Source organism: Camelus dromedarius, chromosome 16 (assembly GCF_036321535.1).
Source record: "Camelus dromedarius isolate mCamDro1 chromosome 16, mCamDro1.pat, whole genome shotgun sequence".
NCBI lineage: Eukaryota > Metazoa > Chordata > Mammalia > Artiodactyla > Camelidae > Camelus > Camelus dromedarius.
The window spans coordinates 28,734,079-28,757,790 of NC_087451.1; the positions used below are offsets into that span (position 1 = coordinate 28,734,079).

Below are 23,712 nucleotides of genomic sequence, written 5' to 3' on the forward strand. Positions count from 1 at the left end.
AGAGAGTTTGCAAAAGAAATGCAGGGAGGTGGCAGGCAGCTTACCTCCAGACAGCTGCTAAAGAGAACGTACAGTTCAGTTTTGTCTTCGGCCAGGAACGGCTTCTTTTCTAACTGGGACAAATACGTCTGAATATAATCTTTCACGTCACAGAAGCTGTGGAAAGAGAAATACGGTACCTGGTTAGCTCAGGTCTGGAAACCCGTTTTGCCAAAAGAAAAAAAAACAAAAGGCTCTCTCTCCGCCTGCTACCACCCTCCCCCTCTCGTCCTGCACACACACAAACATGCACGCATGTGCACATGTAGTCTGCAACACGACTGCATGAAGAATATTCTAGCTCAGCCTTGGAGGAGCTACGCATCAGATCAGCTGTTTGCCTAAGATGCTAGCATCGTTACCCACCACTCCTTTAGTAACGTCAGTGCAAACATCAACACGCTGAAACAGGTGGGGAATATCTCAGCATGATGTGTGGTCTCGTCCGTGTCGTCCCACACGAGTCAGCCCAGGGAGCGGACGCCCCCGTTTCTACAAAGTACGTCTAGATCCACGCAACTAGTTCTTAATACACAAGAAAATACTCGAAGCACAAAAGGAATGACAGAAGCAAGTACTTCTCAACCCAGAGAATGACAATGCAGATTTTTAAAACTGTGCTTTTGTTTTGGTTTTGTTTTTTTTTTTGTGGGGGGAGGTAATTAGGTTTATTTTTATTTATTTATTAACAGAAGTACCAGGGGCTGAACCCAGGACCCTGTGCATGCTAAGCACATGCTCCATCACTGAGCTGCACCCTCCTCCACAAACGGTGGTTTATGTCTCAAGATTTTTGTTTTAAAACCAGTTCCGTAAATTTTACTTTCTAAATATTTCAGAATAAAGCATATATATACTTATATGCTTCTAAAAATCCTCTTCCATTATAGTTTATTACAAGTCATTATATCTAGTTCCCTGTCATATGCAGTAGGTCCCTGCTGTTTATCTATTTTATACATAGTAGTGTGTGTCTGCTAACCCTAAACTCCTAATTTACCCCCCCCTTCCCCTTTAGTAACCACAAGATTGCTTTCTATGTCTGTGGGTCTTCTTCTGTTCTGTAAGTAAGTTCATTTGTACTAAACTAAAAGTAGATTTCCTATATGGTCCAGTAGCCCCACTTCTGGGCAGAGTGAAGCGTTAACCCGTGAGTGTAGTCTGTACTCGTGTTAACACGTCTGTACCTCATGTCAAGAGTATGCGTGTTGACGATGCTTTTCCCTTTCTCTAAGCGAAGGCGTTCACATGGCTACAGCTTTCCCACATTTACCAAAATTAATAGAAACCACATAACAGCAAAAGAAGCTCTTTTCACATCTCAAGTTAATGCTTTACACATATGCCTTCAGAGCCGTTTTTAGGCATAGTAAGATACTAGTTCTGTAATAAAACGTATTTTAAGAGCATTTTATTTGGAAGTCCTCCAGGAATCCTGTTTGAAAAGACTATTTCACAAGTAATAAAGAAAAAGCAGCAAAATAAAATGCAGCAGATCCACACTTTAAATGTGAATCTTTACTCTATTCTGAGTCGGATTTTGGACACTGAAGCTAGAAATAGTGTTTCTGTTAGAACTTTTCTTGCAGCATCACCTCAACGTGTCCTCGGTCAAGTCAGAGGGTACAGGCTGAGGGTACCGAACGTCTTCCGAAAGAAGCCTTCTGAATACAGATCAGCTTTCAAAGAATTTTGAGACAGTGTAATTTGATGAGACCACTGAGCTTAGGCACCCCATGGGCTTCTCTGTCCATTTACAGAATCAGGGAAACTTAGGGGCTGGAGCAAAACTTAGACAAACCTAGGCAAGGAGGGCAAGAACGCCTGGCAGCAGAGAAGAAGCCACAAGGAGAAAACAAGAAGCCAAGGCTTCTTGGCGGTGGACCCCCCCTCGTCGTGCTCACCTGTACTTCAAGAGCAGCTTCAGCACCACGGAGCGGACGACGGGGGTCTTGTCCACAACGTCATCAAAAGGAGAGAGAGACTTCGTGTGTTCCCGGTGTCCTTACCCAGAAGGAGAAAGGCAGATCGGCATTCTCGTCCGACACACAGACGTGAGAGATGAACTTTTAGGTCTAGAGGAAGGAGGCCACTCACTTGGGAAGGAATCTCGTAAGAGCTCTTTCTTTACGAAGAGTAAAGACAGCAGCACGTCGACCACGTCCTTCTGCGGCGGACAGTTGTCTCTGAAGCACATGGTGGAGACCAGGTCTACGAAGAAACTATTGCACATCTGCCGGAAGCGGGCATGTTTCCAGACAACCTCCCTGGGGAACGTTGGAAACCACGGTCAGGAGGCTTGCGGGACGTGTTTCCAGAACCCCTCCCCACAGAGTGCTGTTGGGATCTGGACAGCATTTCTTTCCTTCTTCTTCTTTTTTTTTTTTAATAAAAAGATGCATGTATCCCCTTACATCAATGAGACCTGGTCTCTAAAAGTGCAACAGACAGTCTGCACGCTCTGCTCCTTCTAGAAGCACTTTGGTCATCTGGATCAGCCAGCGATAACCTTCGTATCCTCAGAGTTTCTCAAAGATCCCACCCACTGGGCCTGCCCTGCACCCCACTTTCCAGAGGCATCAGAAGGGGGCAAAACGGGGAGGAAGACCAGCCACGGAAGCTGACTTTAGTGACTGCTCTGAAAAGCACTTGGCCTGACAAGAGCCAGCGTTCTCCTCGGGTCACAGGCCGTGAGTGGCGTTTACACGTCAAGAGGATAAACCAGTCGCCTCTAAATTCCACGGGTGTCTTGTGATGGCTGCATCTAATTTATGACTTTCTGCTTTATTTCCTCTAATTTTTTTTAGTCTCTCTAATCTGTATGGCACGTTCATCTTGGAGAGAGGATCATGTTGAGACATGAGGTGTTTATGAAGGTACCTAAGTAGTCTTTCTTCTTTTTTAAAAACATTTTTTGGGGGGGGGGTAATTAGGTTTGTTTGTTTATTTATTTATTTATTTTAATGGAGTTGAACCCAGGACCTCGCGCGGGCCAGGCATGCGCTCTACCACTGAGCTAGACCCTCCGCGCCCAAGTAGTTGTCTGTCTTAAGAACGTCTCTGCTATCGGGATTTCTAAGGTTAATAGTTTTATCTCTGAACGCTGTATTTACAAAAGAGGAATTAAAAAGAGGAAGCCTCCGCAAGAGAAAGAATGTTTCACCTGTGCTCTTCGGAAACCCTTAGAGAGAAGTCGTCCGGCAAGTCCGTTAAACAAACCGGGCACCTCATCTGCCCCATGATGAGTTGGGTTTTGATGCAACGCAGGCAGAATACATGGTCACAGGGCAGGCAGGCAGGGTCCTGCGCGTCTCCCAGGCAGACGGGGCATGGCTGAACCCCAAACCTAGAAGCCAAGAAGGGTGATGGGTTCTGAAGCGGAGAAGCCGTGAGAAACAAAAAGCACCACAGGTTCCGAGCTTTCTCCCTTGTGGAGCCCAAACCCAAGACCTCACCGGCTGAAGTTCTTGCTGGCCTGCTCCTTGCATTTACAAAGAGTGGTCATCACTGCGACAAAAGGCTTGCGGGTCTTGAGGTCAGAGTCCTCTTGCAGACACTGAAGGAGAAAGGCAGTGGCGGGCGAGGGGAGCAGGGGTCAACCAGGCAAACGCAGGCCCCCCTCTGCCCGGGCTGGGGCTGGGAGCTAGGACCCTGCCGCCTGTTTGCAGGGCTGTTCTGTTTGTCTGGCAGTTTAACTCTGAATGCCCTTTGTGATGCTGCTGCTTTGGGGAGAAGCCTGACATTCTCATCTTTTTTCCCTCCTCTTTTTCTTTTAAGGCCCACTCCCCACACCTCCTTCCATTAGGAGATATTTCAAACTTTAAATTGTCACATAATGACCGTCTGTATACCCACCAAGCTTTACGTAATCTTAACATTTTTTGAACATTTGCTTTATCATCTTTTAAAGAAACAAAACGTTACAGGTGCAGTTTCAGCTCCAAGCACGTGACCCTCTCTGCTCACACTTCGCCCCCTGCCCAGAGAACCACGTGCTGAGATCCCTACTTCTGCTGCGCTTGCAGGCCTGCGGGGAAGTCCTGCTGTTCTGAACACCGGAAACTTTGTATCACGGGTACCGCACTCCGCCTGAACTTCTGCAACTTGCTTTTTTCTTCGATGCAAGCAGGCTCAGACCATCCGTGTTAACTGCTGTACCGTCCTTGTGGACGAATGTACTGGTCACCTGCTTCCCGTTAATGAGCGTTTAGAATGTTCCTGATTTCTTGCAGTTATGAACATTTCTGCACTCCCACGGGTCTGAGTACAAGTGCGAAAATTCTCTAGGTCTGTATTTAGACGTGGAAACACTATTTTTTAAGAAACGCACGTCTTTAATGATACAAGACAGTGGGTTTAACGAGTGTGCTTAGAATTTTCTGGTTAGGCATGTTTGCTGTAGATGTTCTTAAGCCCTTGGGCATTATGAGCTGAAGTGAGTTCTTTCTTATTCCTAACTTGGCAAGAGTATCATTTCCACCCCCCAAATTATAAATTTTATCAAACGCTTTGGAAATAATCATTTGGAATTTATCTTTTAATTTGTTATATAACTGATGACGGTTATAGATTTATGATTTTTGAGCTATCCTTGAATTCCCAAGATTAATCCTACTTGGAAATGATATGCGTGTTCTTAATACCTTGCTAAATTTGGTCTGTTAATCAACAGATTCAAAAATGGGCAAAGGACTTCAGTAGACTTTTTCTGAAGAAGATATACAAATGGGCAGTAAGCATGTGAAAAAATGCTCAACATCACTAGCCAACAGGGAAATGCAAACCAAAACCACAGTGAGAGACCACCTCACACCCATTAGGAGGGCTATTACTTTGAAAAATGGAGGGGGAGGGTATAGCTCAGGGTTAGATTGTGTGCTTAGCATGCACAAGGTCCTGGGTTCAATCCCCAGGCCTTCCACTAACCTAAAAAAAAAAAAAAAAAAAAAAAAAAGTTAAAAAATGGAAAATAACAAGTGTTGGCAGGGATGTGGGGAAACTGGACCCTGGCACACTGCTGGTGGGGATGTCAGTGATGTAGCTGCTGTGGAAACAGTACAGTGATTGCTCAAAATGTCAAACATGTAATTACATGTGATCCAGCAATCTCGTTCCTAGGTGTACACCCCAAAGAATGAAAAGCAGCAACTCAGACAGATATCTGTAAACCCAGGTTCACAGCAGCACTACTCACAGTCGCCAGAAAGTGGAAATGACCCAAATGTCCATCAACAGATGAACAGAAAAAGAGCATGGGCTCCATCCTTACAATGGAATCCTAGCCTCAAGAAGGAAGGACAGTCTGACACCTGCTACAACATGGATGAACCCTGAGGACAGGATGCCACGTGAAATAAGCCAGGCACAAAGAGACGCTTCAAAGGCTGCAGAGCGAAGCCACCGGCCGCGCTTGTGTGCGGCTCCCAGTCCAAACGCACTGAGGCTGTCTTACCCGAGTGGCCACTGATGCTGAAAGGATGGTCACCTTTTCTGCAAGGACACTGTCCTGGGCATCACCACTTTATAAAGGTGTCGCGGGGGCAGAGGCATGGGCTTCCTGCCCCCTGGGCCCCACGGACAGCACTGTGTGAAGTCCGCAAGCCCAGTGGCCTTCTGCACCCTGTCTTCCTGACCGTGGCAGACAGCCCCCCTGGGCAGCCAGGCTGCTGAGCGGGTCTGGGGCACTGGAGACCAGGCTGGAGCCCACCTTTCGGTCCTCCCAAAGGTTTCCCAAGTGTGCTTTCTGCATGAATAGTTCCTATCCTGCAAGGAACCTTAAATGATATGCCCTGACTTAGCACTCAGAGAGGGTAAAAATGAAAACATTAAGCACTGAAACCTGAACAGCCTGTGTGATGAAATCACTTTCCTTTGCACTTCCAGAGAAAACCGTCAGAGCGGAAAGGGACTGTACCACCCCGCAGATTAAAGTCAGGCCACGCTTCAGCCGTCCCCCGACTCGCAAAGAGGCAGACCCGCACCCGCCGGGCCGGGCCTGCAGACTCACCTTGTTCAGCAAGAAGACGTACTCGGTCACCAGCTCGCACAGCTCGGGAACCTGGCTCTCGGTCCCCAGGAGCACGTGCTCCACAAAAAGTGCGACGGAGAAAATGCGACTCCAGTGGGTTCTGTCAAGAGAGGGGGTCCCTCGCTCAGCTCTGACAGAAGGGCCTGAGACAGAAACAGGTGGGCAGAGAGGCAGCTCCAAGGCGTAGGAGCTGATAGGTAAGAAAAGGACCGGGGGTGGAGGTGGGGCAAAGGACTGGTCGAAGGCCTTTGTGATGTGCTCTCGGACCCCCACCCCGTTCTGTCTCTTTCCAGTCTTCTCTCCGGACTCAGCCTGGACATTCCTCGGAGTCTCACGTTCTGCGCCTCCACCTGTGCTGGTTCAGTCCCCTGTGTCCGGCGAGTCCCACCTCACCCTTAAAGGCCAGCACAGCATGTGACGCCCGGAAGTCGGCCCTGACTGTCTGCCCCCCTTCGCCGCCCTGCCTGCCCTGCTGTCCTGCTGGGGGCCTCTGCAGCTGTCCCTTTCCGTGCAGCCTTTCTCCCCCGGGATGATGACAATCTGCTCACACCTACCACGCCCATCACTCCCTGAATGCAGGTTCTTCCCTGCGTCTCTAGGGTCGACACGATGCCTGGCACGCAATAACAGTTCAGCAGACATTAAACAGTGAATGAGGAAAGTCCTCCTTCTCGTGGCAGAAGTATCTGCTCTTTCTCTCGCGTGTGCCCACGGCTCCCGGGTCTCACCTGACTTCCTGGATGAGGCCTCTGCTCACCATCCCACTGCCCTGGGTGTACCCGTCTGAGCAGAGCAGCTCCAGCGGCATGGACAGGTCCTTCACCTTCTGCAGCCACGCCTGGGGACTGGGCTTCAGCAGGTCTTTGGTCAGCATTTCAGCACAGGCCACTGCCGCCAACACGTCCAGAGCCTGGGGGGCGGGCAACAGGCCTGTGACCGAGCAGCCCGTCCCCTGCACTCTAAGTCGGAGGCCCTGGCTGTTGGCCCAGTGTGTCCTTGTGTCCCAGGCTTGCAGCTTCCTTCTGTCTTAGGATCTGGGAAGCTCGAGTTCGATGCCTTCTAACCTCTGAGCCACACTGACAAGAATGCCCCGTGAAGACGCCTCCCATTTGGAACGTGGCCCACCAGCACCCCCTTCCCAGGGTGGCCACGGGAGCATGAGGAAGCCAGGCCCGCCTGCAGGGACCGTACCATCTCACGTGCAGCCCAGCTGTGGTTCTGTGTGGCTCCTGCTAGGCTGGGTAAGACTGGGGGATGGATCGTCAGGATCCTGGAGAAGTTCTGGAGCCGGCCCCTGAAGTGCTGGTAGGCGAGGTGCACGGACGGCAAGGAGACCTCTTCCTCTGGCCTTCCTGCTTGCAGCTGATAGATGCAGGACCACAGAGCCATCTGCAGAACCTGGGATGAAAACAAGCTTTCACTGCATGTACACAAATCACACGCACACACAGAGGGTGTGTCTTCCCTGTGGAAAACCAGGACTACTCAGAAAGAGAAAAAGGGAAGTGAGAAACCAGGAGCACTGTGAGCACCCCGCACTGCTTTCTGGTGTCGGCCCCTCCGGGTGTGTCTAGACCGGCCCCCACTTCCCTGGTGTCCCCAGACTGGGGTCACAGTGCATCGCTGAGTTTTCCCCACTTTACAAGCATTGTCTGTCACCAAGTGTGCTTGGAGGACGTCACTTTCAATGGCTGCAGAAGAACCAATCAGTGGCCGTACTTTAATTTGTCCACCCCTCTACTTCTGGACAATTAACTTGTCTCTAATCTTCCCTGTTCAGAAACAAAACTAAAAAGGACATTCCCATGAATAAAATGTGTCCACGGCTCTGATAACGCTCCCAGGACGGAATCAGCAGCTCAGGTTCTATAAAGACGTCCAAGCACCACGCTGTCCACAGCGCTGTCGGCAGCGGGGAACCTCCAGCCTTTCTGAGACCAGCTTTGCCACAGGGACCAGCAAACGGTACCTGAAACCTGCTTGTGTCTTGCTGATTAACGAGTTAGCCGGAGCATTTTCCCCCATGTTTCCTGGGTATCTGTGTAATTATTCTGTTAACAGTTAATTTATAACTTTCACCCGCTTTTTAAAGATTAGGGGATTTCCATGTTGATTCCTAAGAACACCGTACTAACCCTTAGTCGCAAGGGTTGTAAGTGTGCTCTCCTCAAACGTGTCAGTTTCCTTTTTTACGTACTAAAGTTTGAAATCTTCAATCTTTCCATTGAAATTTGTTATTATTAATTATTATCTCCCTGTGGTGGTCAGTTAAATAGTTACCTAGTTTTCTTCAAGAAAAACTAAACATTTAAAAAGGTACCAGGAAGGAGGACGGAGCTCAGAGGCAGCGCGTGCGCTCGGCACGCACAAGGCGCTGGGCTCCCCCCCTCCCCGGTGCCTCTGTTAAACATGAATAAATACACACACAGGTGAGTAAACTTAATTACCTCCTCCTGAAAAAGCTAATAAGTACATGGAAAGCGTCACAGGAAACGTGGAGGTCTTTCTCCTGCTAATGAAGGCCCACATTTCAGGGTGCTGGGCAGTGGGCTGAGGGCGGCCCCAAGTGTTCCGAGGGTGTGGGCTGCATCGTCTCGCCTGCGTCCTGCTGGACCACGTTGTGCCCCACGAGCGTCACAGCTCAGCCCCAAGAGCCGAGGGAAGGCTCCCAGGCTGGCATCCTGTTCCTGCTGCGCCCCTGCCCCCGAGCCAGCACTTACCTGTAACTCTTCCCAAGTGGACACTCCCATGGCCAAGAGAAGGAAGTCCTGCACGTAGCACTGGAGCAGCTCTTGCCGCTGGTCGCCAGAGAGCTGGGCCAGGAACCGGCCCAGAGGGGTCTGCTGAAAGATGTCCACTAGCCTCCCTGCCAGTCCTGCGGGGGCGGGAGACGAGGAGAGGTCGGGGTGAGGGTGTCGACCATGGCTTCCCTAACCCACCGACCGTGCTGATGTGGACACGGTTTCATTGCCAGGGGAGCAGATGGCCTGATTTTATCATCATTTCAGGACCCTTTAGGCATTTCCCCAGTGGAATAACAGAACAAAGTCAGAACAGCTGTTAAATTTCGGTCACAAAAGCCTAGCTGGTTCCCAAGAGATAACACAGTCTGGGCCAGACCAAGTTTGTTTCTACGAAGTCATAAAGTGCTTCAGGAACTCAGGGCCCAGGGAACCAGGAACGAACGGGCTATTTCCTGGGGGCTGGTGCCATGTGTAGCTCCAGCCAGAAAGATCTGCCCCCTAGTGGACAGCGTGCTGGCCCCCATGTCACGTGCCGTCTTCGGGAAGCAGGGCCAGTTAGGGGACGGCCCTTGAGAGAGAGAAATACTCTTTCCTTAGGAGAGAGACTGCTTCAAGTTCATTCAGAAAGAGCAGCAGACGCTTACCTGGAAAAGTAAGTTCATCTTCAAGTATTTCGACTCATATTTTTTAAGGAAGTCTTTCCCTTTTTTAATAAATTGAAGTACAGTTGATGTACCGTGTTGTTAGTTTCAGCGATCTGCCATCTGCCCACCTGATGAACTGTAAGGCTACCTTGTGAGTGAATGAACGCACACAAGTCTAGTAACCGTCTCCGGCCTGTGTTTGGAGAAGGCAGCACGACACGTAAACTGTGAAAAGTTTCTTTCACGTATGAAAGGTGACTTTCCCAAAAGTGCTTGTGATCGCTGGTTTTCCTGGAATGCCTGTGGCCAGACTACTTGGCACCTGACAGCAGAGCCAGGTGCCGTGTGACTCAGGAGGACGCCGAGGCTCCGTCTGGACGAAGACCTCTACTCTAGTTGCTGGCGGTTGCTGACAAGCGCTCAGCTCACCCCAAGTCCTGGTGCCCTAGTTGTCCAGGGGCCTCAGAACAGGGATGACAGCTCGTGCCAGGGAGCAGGGTCCCCTCCCACCACACCACTGGGCTCACCTTCTTCTCCTGTCGTGTACTGAGTGTGGACCCACAGCTCCTCCAGGTAGTCCTTGATTCTCCAGCTAAACGGGACAGCGTTGGACGAGTTCTCCGAAAGGTCCATGTAGTTCTGCACCATGATGTACGACATCTCACCCTGAGCTCTGTCGTCAGCCAGAGGAGGACCAAGAATACGGCTAGTGAGACGGCGCTCGAGACAGACCACATCCACCCTGACGCCAAGCCCTCTCCATCCTCAGGAACTGGGGTGCTCAGCGGGCTGCAGGGCTTCTCTGTCATAAAGGAACTCAAGGACAGCATGATGCCATCTCTTGGTTTTACAGACGAAACAAAACCCACAGTGGAAAGGGGTCAAGCAGGTCAACTCAAGTCTTGGGCAGAACCAGTCAGGTGGGGCCTGCACCACCTTTGCCCTTTCCCCGTGCAGAGAGAACACGCCTCATCAGCAGCGATTCCTTCTCTCATGACCAACAGGGTGTTGTCTCCTAAATCAGTGTTTCCACGAGAGGGTGAGCATTCCACTGGCGGCACGTTCTACATTAACCTCCACCCCAGCATGAAAGCCCCCTGAGGTCCAAACAGGAAGCGTCTGGGAGGGCAGCTGAGCTCGCGAGGCACAGCACCAGGTGCAGGGGTAGGCTGTGCAGGTCCCGCCACGGCGGGAGGAGCGGGAGCCGCAACAGAACCAGCTCTCCTGGGTGTGGACGGGGTGGGAGCCAGCCAGTTTAACTGCAATGGGTGCTCTGAGCACAGGGAACCGAGGACAGGCAAGAAGAGAGCAAAGACTTCTCAGAACTCAAGGAAACACTCATCTGTTACTGGAATGCCATGCCCCTCCAACCTGCAAAAAGAGTCAACTCGCATGCTGTTCTAAAATCCATCCTCGCTTTCTGTCAGATGCCTGGGAGAGCCTATTAAGATCGCTGCTCTGTTAGGGTTTCTTCCCCCCTTCCCACAAAAAGAAAGTCTTCCATTCACCTTGTCTTGGTGGTCACAAGAGGAATGTTCAGGAGGTTGACATCACTGAAAACAAACATCCAAAGGCCTCTCGCCCAGGACGGAGAGTCGGGGCTGGCCAGCAGCTCCAGGTTGCCGTCTCTGTCCACGAAAGATATCACGCTGGCCAGGAGGGGGCTCACGGCACCCTGCACCCGCTTCCAGAGGGTCTGCCTGCAGTGGGGGAGAGGCAGCCCCGCTCAGACGACAGGGCCCCAGAGCACAGCGGGCTTCCTGCACCCCCTCACACTCGTGCCTTCTCGGGGGTAACGAAACACCTGCTCTGCCAAGCCCGCGCTATAGCTATGAAAACACAGGTTTAGAAGAGAGCCTCACGCGTGGAACTTTCTCAGATTAGAGGCGGGACCGGAATGGTCCTGAATTCTACATCTAGTGAACTGCAATTAGGTCGATGGAAAGGCCAAGCTGTGTTCATTGTACTCTGTCACATAGCTGTTGGCCAGAACAGGCCACCCAGGCTCTACCGATAAAGAAAGAATGACCAAATTCATTTGGAAAAAAAAAAGTGTCATCTTAAGGAAAAAAAAATCAGTTGTTGGTAGAATATAACAAAGAAAAGCCCAAAGTAAGTGTATTCCAGGTCACGGTAAGGAAGAACGCACGACCGTATCTAGAACTGAGTTTTTGTTGGCGGTAATTTAGTGCACTAGGTCTGAATATCTACGTACGGATGCTTATATTAAGTGCACCGCACTGTGTTGTTATGTTTATCGTAATAACAAACTTGGTAAGTCATTTCAAAGTCCTCGTGGTAAGCCTGAAGAAATCTACTGCTGGGTGATTCATATTGGGGAGGAAAACGCAGGCTCTGTTTTGAAAAGAAGAACTTCCCTTTCAAAAACACAGAACTGGAAAACGTGTGGCAGACGCGGAGAGCGAAGGGCAAAGCGGTCTGCGGGAGAGGCGGGGGCAGCGGCACCTGTGACCCGGTGCCAGAAAACCTCAGCACAGCCGCCCTCGGGAGCCCCGGGGCCTGGCCCAGGACCCGTGTGAGCGCCTGCAAGTGGAAGGCGCCCAAATCCCTTATGAAAAATGGCGCAGCACGTGCGTGGACCAACTTACACCCTCCTGTTCGCTTTGTTTTTTTACATTTTGGTTTGAGCGGGCACTAGGAATTTATTTACTTATTTACTTACTTATTTATTTATAAAAATGGAGGCATTGGGGATTGAACCCAGGACTTTGCTTTTCACTTTAGTTATATCTACCTGCTTTTTTTTTTTTTTTTTTTTAATGGAGGTACTGGGGATTGAACCCAGGACCTCGTGCCTGCTAAGCACACACTCTCCCGTACACTTTGAATCATCTCCAGATCACTTGTGACACCTAAGGCAAGGTCAGTGCTATGTAAATACAGTATAAATGCTACACAGATAATTGCCAGCCTATGGCAAACTCCAGTTTTGCTTTCTGTAACTTTCCCGATTTTTTTTTCCCCTGAATATTTTCAAGACGCAGTTGGCTGAATCCTCAGATTTGGAGCCCGCGGGTACGGAGGGCTGACTGTGTAAAATCTACCACAATTTGGATTATTTAATCTCAAGAGGGCAAATGACCGAAGTCAAAACACGTGGATGGTGAGAATGGCGTGGGAGGCCCCAGAGCTCTGCCTGGGCCCCGATGCTGGTCAGACCCCCCGGGACCCCGAGTGCGGCCACGCCAGTCCCGACGCCAGAGCAGACGGCGGAGCAGGAAGAAGTGGGGCTGCTGAACACCAGCCCCGCGGGAAGTTCAGTGAGTGAAGGGGTGGAGTCCAGGGGAGGCTGACAATACAGATTTTAGGAAGCAGTTATGGGAGGAGGGCGTAGCTCAGTGACAGAGAGTGTGCTTAGCATGTGCGAGGTCTTGGGTTCAATCCCCAGTGCCTCCGGGAAAAGCAAAGCAAACAAATAAATCTAATTCCCTTTCCCCTAAACAAAATAAAATTTTTTTAACTTTTAAAAAAGAGAAGCATTTATGTAAAATCAAGCGTTTAGTAAAATCCATTCAGAGGAACCAAGGGCTATGAGTGTAATTCTGGGTCCGTATCTGAGCTGGTAGAACTCCTCCAGAAAGCACAGTGAGGAAAGCAGCGGAGGGCGGCCAGAGAAAAGCAGGAGGGCCCGACGGCCACGGAAGCAGCGTCCTGAAGCTCACAGGGTCCGAGTAACCCTGGATGCTCCCACGTGTCCTCCTGCCGACGGCACGAAGGTGACGTGACCAAGCGGACCCCAAGCCTCTGGATGACATCAACTTTCAGCGATGAGGAAACCGAGGGTCAGAGTGGTGAAGCCACAGGTCTAAGACGACCTGCCGGCGGGGGTGGGCGAAACCTTCCATCCGGGACCCCGAGCGGTCCCCTCCCTCAGCCACACTGGCCGTCACGGGCTGGTCTTGAGAACAGCGTCAAGTGTTGTAGAAAAATGGCCCCGACCAAGAGACGAATACACTGGGTCTTAATTTTTGCAAATATCCAGTAAGTTCATGCAGGAGGTCTGGGGAAATGACTTCTCTTCCCTCCCCTGCTCACCGCCTTCTTAATTTAATAACCCAAAACGGCATCCGTTTCTACAGCAACGGGCATGCTGGTAAACATTTACATCCTACAAGAGCAGACGTTCTGGGGATTTTTTGGTTCTGTTTTGTTCTGGGTTTTGTTATGAAAACATTTAAAGACACACGAAAGTAGAGAAAGAGTCCAGCAAACCCAAAATAGCTGCCACCCAGACCACCCTGTGCTCTTGGGGGGCAGTGGGGAACCGACCACTCTGAATTTCTCAGAGGTTTGGAAAGAAACATGTTGGGGCCCTCTGCTCGGCTGGGGGAGCCAGGCAGCACCCCCGCAGCCCGTCCTGGTTTCCCTTCACGCGGTACCTGAACGTGCCGGCCTCCTGGAGGGCGTCCTGGCTGGAGGCCGCCCTCACCACCCAGTCCCTCGTGTTCAAGAAGACGCAGTTCTCCTCCTGCTTCTTTAAAAGGACGCAGATGCGCATCTTGGTGACCCGTAAGAAAGTGGCTGCGGAGAAGCAGAGGAGACGGGCCTTCAGCACATCCCCGCAGTGAGCGGTGGACGCTGACCCGCCCCAGCAGGAAGGGAGCCCTCTCCTCTGGTCAGGCCAGGTCTGCAGAAATTCTGGGGGTGCACCGAGATTCCCACGGGGCCAGCTGCTTGTGGGAGCCACGGAGAGCTGCCGGGGAAGGGGTCCCCCGCCCCAAGGGGAAGCCTAGGCCGGGGTGCGGGCAAGAGGGGCCCTACCTCTGTATTCATCGTCCTCGTTTAGGAGGCTGAGGAGAATGGACACCCTCCGCATGCTGCGCTGGCAGCCCTCTCTGTGATCTCTGAGCATGCCCACCGCGCCCTGGATGCAGCTTCTCAGCAGCCTGGTGGTGTCCAGGATCTGCGTCTGTCGACAGAGACGAGCCTTCCATTCCTGCCGCTTCGCACGGCAGGTGGAGCCAGGTGATGCCTGGGAGACCAGGTCAAGGCGCCAATGTGCTCCTCCCGCCCAAAGCTCCCGCCGCGGGCCTGCTGCCCACATGTGCCCTCGCCAAGTTCCCCTTAGAACCACTGCGAGAGGGTCCTGTGTCCCTCAACCCAGCCAGTGGTCAAGGAGCAGAGCAAAACTGACCAGGGAATGCCAGGGGGAGGCAATGTCAGACCTCGCGCTAGTGCTTCACCCTCATCGACAGGGGAGGGCAGGGGTACAGGGAAGGGGCACTGGGCTGAGCCCCTCCTCGGACCCACAGTGGGCAAGTCTAAGGAAGGGCAGCCCAGCAGCACGGAGGCCCAGGGGACTGGAAAGAGCGCGAACTCACATCACATCCCCCTGGCTCAGAGGTCACCCCAGGACTTTCCGTCTCCATTTCCAGCTCTGCCACCTCCCCTGATCTGACCAGCTCTGTTTCCATCTCCTCCTCGTGGTCGACTTGGGCCCTTTGTCCCACCTTCACTGCAGAGAAGCAGAACAATCGCGTTACTGTTCAGAGGCGGAAGGGGAGCGCTGGCAACTCGTCTACACTGCGTGCTGGGGCTCTAACCACCAGGCTGGCCCGGGCACCAGCTCCAGGCATGGGCCTCCAAAGGAGAGGCTGTCAGTCACGCAGAGCAGATCAGCCTCCGTTCGCCCACTTGGCGTGGCCCCCCTTGGCAACCCGTCCCTCCGTCCTGGGCTTGGACTGGTGACACAGGAACCAGGCAAAGAGCATCTGATGCGCTTCCCAGGCACCCACAAAGACCCACTTTTTCCTGGGAAGTACGGCCTTCTCTTGGCCTTGGAAAGCAGCAGACGGCGCCCTGGACTCTTCAGCGCTCAGCTCAGCAAACGTATCCCAAGGTCTTGCGAGGGGCCGGTGCCGGACTCAAGGGGGTGGAAGCCTGACGGCCCGTCCTCGCAGCCCAGGGCGCACCTCCCGGCTGCCGCCCCCACCACCCTGCTCCCCTGAGGACCTTCCCTCCGGACTAACACTCAGCCTGAGCTTCAGGGTTAAACAGCTGGCTGATGGTCACGCTCTGCAGCTTAGTCACATCCGAAACCATGCCCGTGGATCTCCGCAGGTCGTCGATGTGCACAGACTGCCACAGCCCTGTGGGAACAAAGCCCAGAATCTTCTGTGTCTCCGCGGGTTTCTTACCGTCAGTCACAAGCGGGGACACAGCACCGTCCCGACGTTTCAGCGCGCTGCTGAACGAATGATTCGCATCCTAACTGAACACACACACAAACCCTGCAGATGTCACGCTGTAGGTGCCACAAGGTTAGCACGGAAGGCAGCTTTAAGCACTGAAATGACTGACTTGAGAAAAAGTGTCTAAAGCAGGCTTGTGGTTTTTAAGTGCATTTGTTATTACACTGGCTGCACCATGATGAGTAGAGGGGTGTGGGTCGCTGGCATGCTTTGTCTCCCACTGTCCATGAAGCTACTGGACTAAAGCATTATTTGTCCATTTCTAGAATACCAGTTTTCTTACACAGGAGAGACCTTGCGGACACGCTGGGACTGGGTCCAGACCATCGTAACAAAGCAAGTATCACATAAATCAAGTTTTTGGTTTCCCAATGCCTATGAAAGTTACGTGTACACTATATTGTATTATATTAAAAACAACGTATGCTCCTTAACTAAATACTTCTTTGCTAAAACTGCTAACCATCATCTGAAACTTCAGAGAGTTGTCGTGGTGATATCAAAGGTCACTGATCAGGTGGGTGGGTAGAGCTCAGTGGTGGAGCACGTGCTTAGCATGCAGGAGGACGGGGTCTCAATCCCCAGCACCTCCGTTAATATAAACAAACAAACCGAACTACCACCCCCACAAAAAATTTTTTTTAAAAGATACTGATCACAGGTCACCATAACACATGATAATAATGGAAAAGTTTGAAACATTGCAAGAATTACCAAAATGTGACACAGAGACACAAGGTGAGCAAATGCTGTTGGAAAAACAGCACCAACAGACTGGACACAAACCTCTGATCTGTAAAAAGCGCAGCCCCTGCAAAGAGTAATAAAGCCAGTGCAGTAAGACGAAGCGCCGTAAACGCTTGGCGGCTCGTTTCTCAGGGAAAAAGAGAGAGACTTAAGACGGCACTTCCCGCCCCGGCAGCAGGCACGAAGCGCCAGCGCAGTCGTAACAGTGTTAGCCGGGAATAGCTCTCTGCACTGTCCGTTCAGTAAAAGGTGAGGAACCTGAGAGCTTAACTGACGTTTACCGACAAGTAAGGGAAGGAGGTGCTACACGCTGGGGCAGCCAGTTCAAAGACAAGTGTTTTTTCACGTTGATCAGTGGTAAGACGTCTAATCGCATCTGAGGCAAATATTGTTGAGATTAACATTAACGTTCTGACGTCAGACTTGGCACAGCACAGGACCGACGTAGAAGCAACTCGGACACTATCTACACAAACAGATTCAAGAGTATTTCAGTCCTACCTCCATGGGATCCCACATAGGGCGTTCCACTTCCCATCCGGGACAGTTTTGTGATGAAATAGACTAAGATGCAGCCCTGACTTCCTTGTATCTTGTTGATTTCATTTATAGCAGAATACCTGTTTTAAAAGCAAGCCAGCAAAGACAAGACAAATCAGAACCGAAACCGAGAAGCTGTAAGGTGGCCAAAGGGTGTCCTCGGAGCTGTCACGTTCAACCTCACGGGTTTTTTTTAGCTTTAAATAGTTTTCACTATTTGTCTTGTCATCTCACAGAGAGGTCTTACAGGGGAAGGGGGGCAAGTCCGCTCTAAGCAGGCTCATTTCTTTCCCCCATTCCTGTGTCACTCTGCTTTGAAATGGCATTTTCATTGGTCAGGAACCCTCTCTTGCAATCCTTGATGGCTTGCTCTGATGCTTCTGTGGGTGAGGCTAGCGGGGCCTTCCATGTCGAGAAACAGAGCTCTGCGAACAGCCAGCCAACGGCCAAAGACAGCCGTGGTACGACATATGCTTCCAATGCTTCAGAAGGTCCAGAGATCACTTTTCCCTTCACATTAAGTAATAAGGGAACATAGTTAATGCTAAAAGGATCAGATTTCCCTTACGCACACTATAAAGACGTCCAACAAAGACAAATGAAAGCATTTAATACCGCGTTATTGACCTTGAACTTGCAATAAATTCGTATCATGCAATTTAAAATGAATAATGACCAAATCGTGTCTCAAACGTTTGCTCCAAGGACACCCTTCTAAATCCTGCCAGTACTCTGTTGTTTACACTGCTTTCATTTGACCATTTTTGTGTTGTTACGAACCTTTTCTCTTTTCGTTTTTCTATAAAAAAGGGAGAATCATTTTTTTTATTTCTATGTTTATTCTGATACAATACAGTTTTCAGGGAAGAAATTCTTTAAGAGCTCCCGAATAAATCTGGGGTTTTCCACGTAGTTGCCGAGAAACATGACGAAAACGTACTTAGCTGAGGCGATGAGCTGAGCACTGTGAATTCCATCTTCAAAATCTGTTTGAATGATGAGGATTTTACATCTGGCTGCGTGGGTTAAACAGTTTCTGAAACAAAAAGGGAATTATCCAAGTGAGTTTTCTGTCCTAAAAATGGTCATAATACCCCCAACGTGATGGGAGATGTAAGGGATACAGAGAAAAAACTCTTCAGGGGGGGTCTTCCTCTGTAAAGGGTGCAGACAACCCAGTAGAGAAAGAACAACGCGCCACTAAGACAGGAGGAGGCTGGGCTCAGAGAGGGGTGCTCCTGCGGGGGGCGACAGAGAGGCGAGGGACACTTGGAGAACTTAAGAGCATCCTTTCCAGAGTCACGTGTCCTCAGTGCCCACTAATGCTGGTGAGAACACCAGTGGCTGCCACACCTACGAATCGCCAAGTGGTTGGCCTGGTGGGGTGGGGGCAGGCGCGGAAGGCGGGGCCCTCACCGGACTTCCTTGAGGAATGAGTACTCGGTGTCAAACTGCTGCAGTGACAGGATCGTGAGTTTTGGAGCCCTGTCCTCTACCTCTGACTCTAAAAGCTCACAGTCATGACTGGTCAGCAGCCTGGAGAACGTGGTGACCTGCAAAGGCAGGGAATGCAAATCATTTGCTGGAAGGCAAGCAAAGGTTGCACGTCTGCTAGGTTTAGATCCTAGAAACACGAGGATGTTCCACAGCTAACTTCTATGGGGTCCTCACTGTGCAGGTGGTACACAGACGGGTAAGAATCCAGACCCAGAGGAGTCTTCCTGAAAGAGACAGTGCTGAGGCAAATCCGGGATCAAAGGTTTGGGGAGAAGATTCACCCTGTCCCGCCTTCAAGTCTCCTTCCTAGACTCTGCCGCCTTTTCTTGCTTCAGTCTCCGCTGACAGTTCTGATGACTCCTTAGGGCTCAGCACGAACACCATTTCTCCTTTGCAATCTTACTTTCAGATGGAGCTGGCTGGTGGGCCTTGCTTCCCACAGCCGTAGCGGATCTCCTCCGTCACCGGATCACACTGTACAGTGCAACCAGTACACTCCTTGAAAGCATCTAGGTCCTGAATCCTTATCCCCAGCTGGCCTCACCCCTCAGCTTCCTATTCCCACATCCAACTGCGTGACAGCCTTCCTGGATGTCACAGGAACGTCAAAGCTCATTCCAAATGGAACGTACCCCTGCCTCCCCAAAACTGGATGCTCGTTCCTAGACTGTGATTAACCAAACCTCTGGTCATCCTGGGAAGAATCCAGGGAATCATCTCCAGGCTCCTCCATCTCCCGGAGCCCCTGGACGGAACCAGTCATGGCCTCTGCCAATTTGCAGAGTCCTTCACTGTGTCTCAGTTCCACCCATCCATCCTCTACTTTGATCGAACTGGTACAGCAGCCTCCCAACTGGTCTATCTTTTCTAGAGTCTTTTATCAGACTTTCCCCCCTCCATCTCCCAGGCAGTGGGACCCATCTCCACACACATTCCTCCATCAGTCCCTTCTTTCTATACAGGAAACACAAAGTCCCGTGGTGCCACTGACAAGGCCTTCCATGAGGTCTCTCGGGCTGCAGCCCATCCCCCTCTGCCAGCACTCACAGCCTTGAAATGTGAGTTCCACCCATCCTGGCTTCCTGCACAGACTGTTGTTTCACACCTTGACACCCTTGCTTAGGTAGGGCCCTCTGCCTATAAAGCCTTCCCAACCATACTTCACGATTAGCCTGAGGGTCGTCTCTTAAAGAAGGGTGCATCTGACCTCCCATCCCGACCTGGTTACTCCTCTTTGCCTCCGTGGACAGCACTATCGTTTATCGGCGGCATCTGTTCACCATACCTTACACTGTATGCTGACCGAGGTCAAGACCTGTGCCAACCCACCTCTACATCCCCAGCATCCTCGGCGCAGCACTCGAATGTGGTTCTCACGTAAGCATGCATGTCCCCTTGCACTTACCACGGAGAGGAATCAGAAGTCTCAACACACCCATGTATGGCTCCTATACACTGACTTGCAAAGACTTTCGGATTCTGGATGCTAGGGATTCAAGGACCCCAGGTGAGAGAGGGTCAGGGTGAAATAAGGAAGATAGTCACCTCTGTGAAGGCGGTATGGCGCTCTGGATCCACCCTGCGAAGGTGAGCCTGGAGGAAATCTGCAAAGGAGTTATGCTGCTGTCTGTAATAGTACTCCTCGGAAAGGGACGTTGCGGTGAAACGGCCCAGTGAGGAAGCGTTCAGCCGAACCACAGCATCAGGCGTGGCGCAATCCAGCAGCACCAGTTTGGCCTGCTCGGATACCTCCTGGTACAGCTCGCCAGTCGAGCCCTTGCACCCCAGCTGCTCCACGACCTGGAGCACCACAGAGGCACACGTGTCCGAATGGAAGCCAATGAAGACATCAGCAGGGCTGTATTTGTGTCCGAGTGAGCTCCCTTCTTCTTTCACATCTATGAACTTCTCCACCCAGACCCTGAGCTCTTCCACAACGCTCTTCTGCCATTTCTGTAACACGGTGTTGATGTCCAGGTAGTGCTTCTCCAGCCGGTTAATGAGGGGGATGGGAAAACGCTTGTAGACCACGTCCTTCTCTTCGATGACGATCAAGCGGAAGTCCGGGTGAACCCGACATTTGACCCGATGGGTCCCCAGCCCGAGGTCCACGTACTTCTGGCCGCCGAGGTAGACGTAGTACTGGTTGAGGGCGTCGTAGAGGCTCTCGTACAGGTTCTGCAGGTTGAGCAGGACCACCATCTTGCCGGTTTCCATGCAAACTTTCACCCGGTTGATGTTTCTGCAGATCTGGGCGTACTCCTGGTCCCTGGGAAAACTGGATCCGAAGATGATCTCTGGCTGGTCCTCACTGAAGAACGTCTGCTGCAGGATCTGCAGGGCCACGTAGTTCCTGGTCAGCACGAGCAGATAGCGGGACTCGGAGTCGTCCAGCTCTCTGCCGGGCACCGTCCGACGATCGCTGTGCAGGTTCTGCCCGATGAGCTGCATGGTGCTGACTTCTTCCACGCACCTGGCCTCGGGCAAGTGGGCTGCGAAGATTTCCAGCGCGTGGATGTCGTCCTTGCCGCTGAAGTTCCGCAGGACAGCTTGTGCGATGCCTTGAGGGGACGGCTCCCTGCTGGAGGCTCTCGCTGCGGCAAAGATCATCTTGATGAGGCTGTAGTAGTCCCGGAGCCCGAAGAACTCCCTGTCCTGGCTCTCACACACCGTTTCGTAGGCTTTGGCAAAGGCTGCAAAGTATTCTTGGATTCTTTTTTGCACGAGGGGCTCTGAAGAGCAAATCCCCCTGGCACTCTCGATGAGCTCCCTCTCGCTGGGGCTGCCGCGAGACACGAAGATACCCCGGTTCATCTTGGCGGGGTCCAGGGCCCAGTTGGAAATGCCAACGAAGCCCACTTTCTTGTAGGGGGCAGGGTCGTCTTCAATGCACCCGTCTTCCAGCAGTGGGTGCAGAGCCTTCAGGGGCATTTTGGGCGAGTCTTCTGCCAGCCCGACCTCATCCAACACCACCACGGAGACGTACTGCTCCAGGTCCTTCCCTTGCTGGAAGCGGGCGCATTGCTTGAAGGTGCCTATGATGCCCTGTGGGGTGGAATGCGGGCTGCACTGGAATGACACCAGGTGGACCTGCTTCAGGCTCCGGAAGAGGTCTGAGTGCGCGGCCTGGCCTTGCATGGCGTCTGCCACGATGGTCTTGGCGAGAGATTTGGAGCTGCCAGGCTTGCCAACCAGGAAGAGAGGAATCTTGAGCTCGATGCAGATCACCATCATGAAGACATTCTCCTTCAAAGCCAAGTTCTTGGCGATGGTCTTCCTCAGGGGTACGCCATTCAGAAAGAGATCCTGGGTTTGCGTTATCTCATCCAGAATAGCCCTGCTATCATTATACGGTTCTGGAAAGAACCTGCAAATGGCTTTCCGATAAGATTCCTTCTTTTCTAAAGAGGCGTGGTAACATACCCCGATGGCCAGCACCAGGGACCAGAGGACAGGATCTCTGTCAAAGCTGTTTCCGCTGACGCTGGACTCGCAGAGAACGGAATCCAGCTTGGACAAGAGCATCCCGCTGCGGTCGTAAAACCACTTGAAAGCTTTCACACAGCGCTCCACGTCCCGGAGGCTGACGAAGCTGCACTCATCTTCTCTTGTCCTCATGAAACTCTGAGAGGCGGACAGCACGTCCGTGATCACACAGGCCTTGTGAGGATCCATCAGGGTGGAGGCCATCACTCTCTGGACAATCTGCTGGATGTAGAGCTTTTCTGCTGAGTCATTTAACTGTCCGAAGTCCCACACCAGGGGGATCAGGCTCGGTGGCAGAGCGTGGACACGGTACACCAGCTGCCTCAGAGGAATGGAGCCAAGCTTCTCCACCGTCTCCTCTGCACTCACCCTGTATCCCAGACCAGCTGACTCCAAACGGCAGATCATCTCCTGGGAGTGCTTCCGGTAAGGGTTGCAGGCTGCTATGATATGCAAGCCGGAGTTCTTAGCCAGCAGCTGGCCACTCACTGTGCGGTCACACAAGACCTCTTTGATGCAGCTGATGGCCTCCGTGGTGTTGGCTTCATCGAAGAATAAGATGGTGTCCAAATGATGTTGGTCCTTATTGAAGTGGGCAAGCTCTTCTGCCTCCTTGACCTTGGAGTAGATCATGTCAGCGGTCGTTCCTCCATGGACCTTGACCAACTTCATGGTGTTAGCACTGGCACCCCCACGCCGCAGGTCACTAAGGAATTTAATGAGTCTGGTTTTCCCACAGCCAGTTTCCCCCATGATGATGACGGGGATGCCACACCGGAAACGCATCTCGATGGCAAGGATCTTGAGCATGTTGTCCGTCGTAAGCTCATAGGTTTCATCAGGGTCAAAGGGCCACTGGATCCCCAATGTCAGGCAGAGCCTCTCAAGTTTCTCGTGTCTGGGCAGATTGTCAAAATCAACATTGAAGGGCACCCTCTGAAGCAACAGCCCCTGGTACAGTGCCACCGTCATGACATCCTTCTTGATCACCTCCCCACTCGAGGGGTCGATGGCATCAACACCACCGTTCTGGTTCGGCCGGAAGTGGAACCCGATGAATGTCATGGACATGTGGTCACTGTTGAAGAAGACGTACGGGTGGGGCTCTGACTCCCACCTCTTCCGGAGTGTGAAAGGGGCGAGATCTTCTTCCCTGACGCCATCTATGGTGACCGGGTGCTTCCCTGGGCTCTGGTCAGCTGTGTGAAGTGTAGGTGTGGCGAAATCTCGCGCCATGAAGATCATGAAGGTGACCACAAAGTTCTTGAAACCCACCAGTGTGTCTCCAACAAAGCTGGGATTACAGAAGAGAGAGTTCTCACAGTCTCGGAGCTGGTAGTTGAGGAACCGAGCAAAGTTCCGGAGCTCTGACCAGGACGGGTTTATCACCCCGCAGTAAATCAGGAGGTGCTGGATGCATTCGCTGGGGGTGCCCTCAACAGAGCCTTTTTGGTACTTGAACGTGTCGAGGTTTTCCTTCTGATGGAACCGTCTCAGATATTGGTAAGGTCTCTGGAACGTTTCGCTGCAGAACTGTTTCAGATCCATTCCCGGCTCTTCGTAGCTCCACTGAGGGTCCAGCTCCATGTCAATCACTTCTTTGGGAGGCCTGCACGTGACTTTGGGGAAGATGTCTAGAAAACTGAATGGGGGTGCATATGTGCTCTGGAGAAGAGAGACACAGAAAAACGGGTTACGGCTGAACCTCCTAAGAAATGCTTTTGCATTTTAACCCTCCATGGGGTCTATGCTGCACTGTTGACCAAAAAGCCCTT

The 23,712-nt window shown here is 51.8% G+C and overlaps 1 protein-coding gene across 2 annotated transcripts in view; it reads right to left on the bottom strand.

Annotated features, from left to right (window-relative positions):
- RNF213 (ring finger protein 213) overlaps window positions 1–23,712 on the bottom strand; it is a 102,815-nt gene that overhangs the window by 19,612 nt on the left and 59,491 nt on the right. For both annotated transcript variants that reach the window (XM_064495410.1, XM_064495408.1), the window contains 19 exons: window positions 19,997–23,602; window positions 18,371–18,507; window positions 17,895–17,990; window positions 16,916–17,034; window positions 15,446–15,565; window positions 14,798–14,931; window positions 14,238–14,385; window positions 13,856–13,997; window positions 10,964–11,155; window positions 9,983–10,128; window positions 8,788–8,942; window positions 7,259–7,465; window positions 6,796–6,977; window positions 6,047–6,167; window positions 3,495–3,595; window positions 3,203–3,385; window positions 2,137–2,306; window positions 1,944–2,043; window positions 45–156 (listed from right to left, as the gene is read on the bottom strand). In XM_064495410.1, the coding sequence (XP_064351480.1) occupies window positions 45–156; window positions 1,944–2,043; window positions 2,137–2,306; window positions 3,203–3,385; window positions 3,495–3,595; window positions 6,047–6,167; window positions 6,796–6,977; window positions 7,259–7,465; window positions 8,788–8,942; window positions 9,983–10,128; window positions 10,964–11,155; window positions 13,856–13,997; window positions 14,238–14,385; window positions 14,798–14,931; window positions 15,446–15,565; window positions 16,916–17,034; window positions 17,895–17,990; window positions 18,371–18,507; window positions 19,997–23,602 (6,171 nt within the window). The remainder of the gene's footprint in view (window positions 1–44; window positions 157–1,943; window positions 2,044–2,136; window positions 2,307–3,202; window positions 3,386–3,494; window positions 3,596–6,046; window positions 6,168–6,795; window positions 6,978–7,258; window positions 7,466–8,787; window positions 8,943–9,982; window positions 10,129–10,963; window positions 11,156–13,855; window positions 13,998–14,237; window positions 14,386–14,797; window positions 14,932–15,445; window positions 15,566–16,915; window positions 17,035–17,894; window positions 17,991–18,370; window positions 18,508–19,996; window positions 23,603–23,712) is intronic.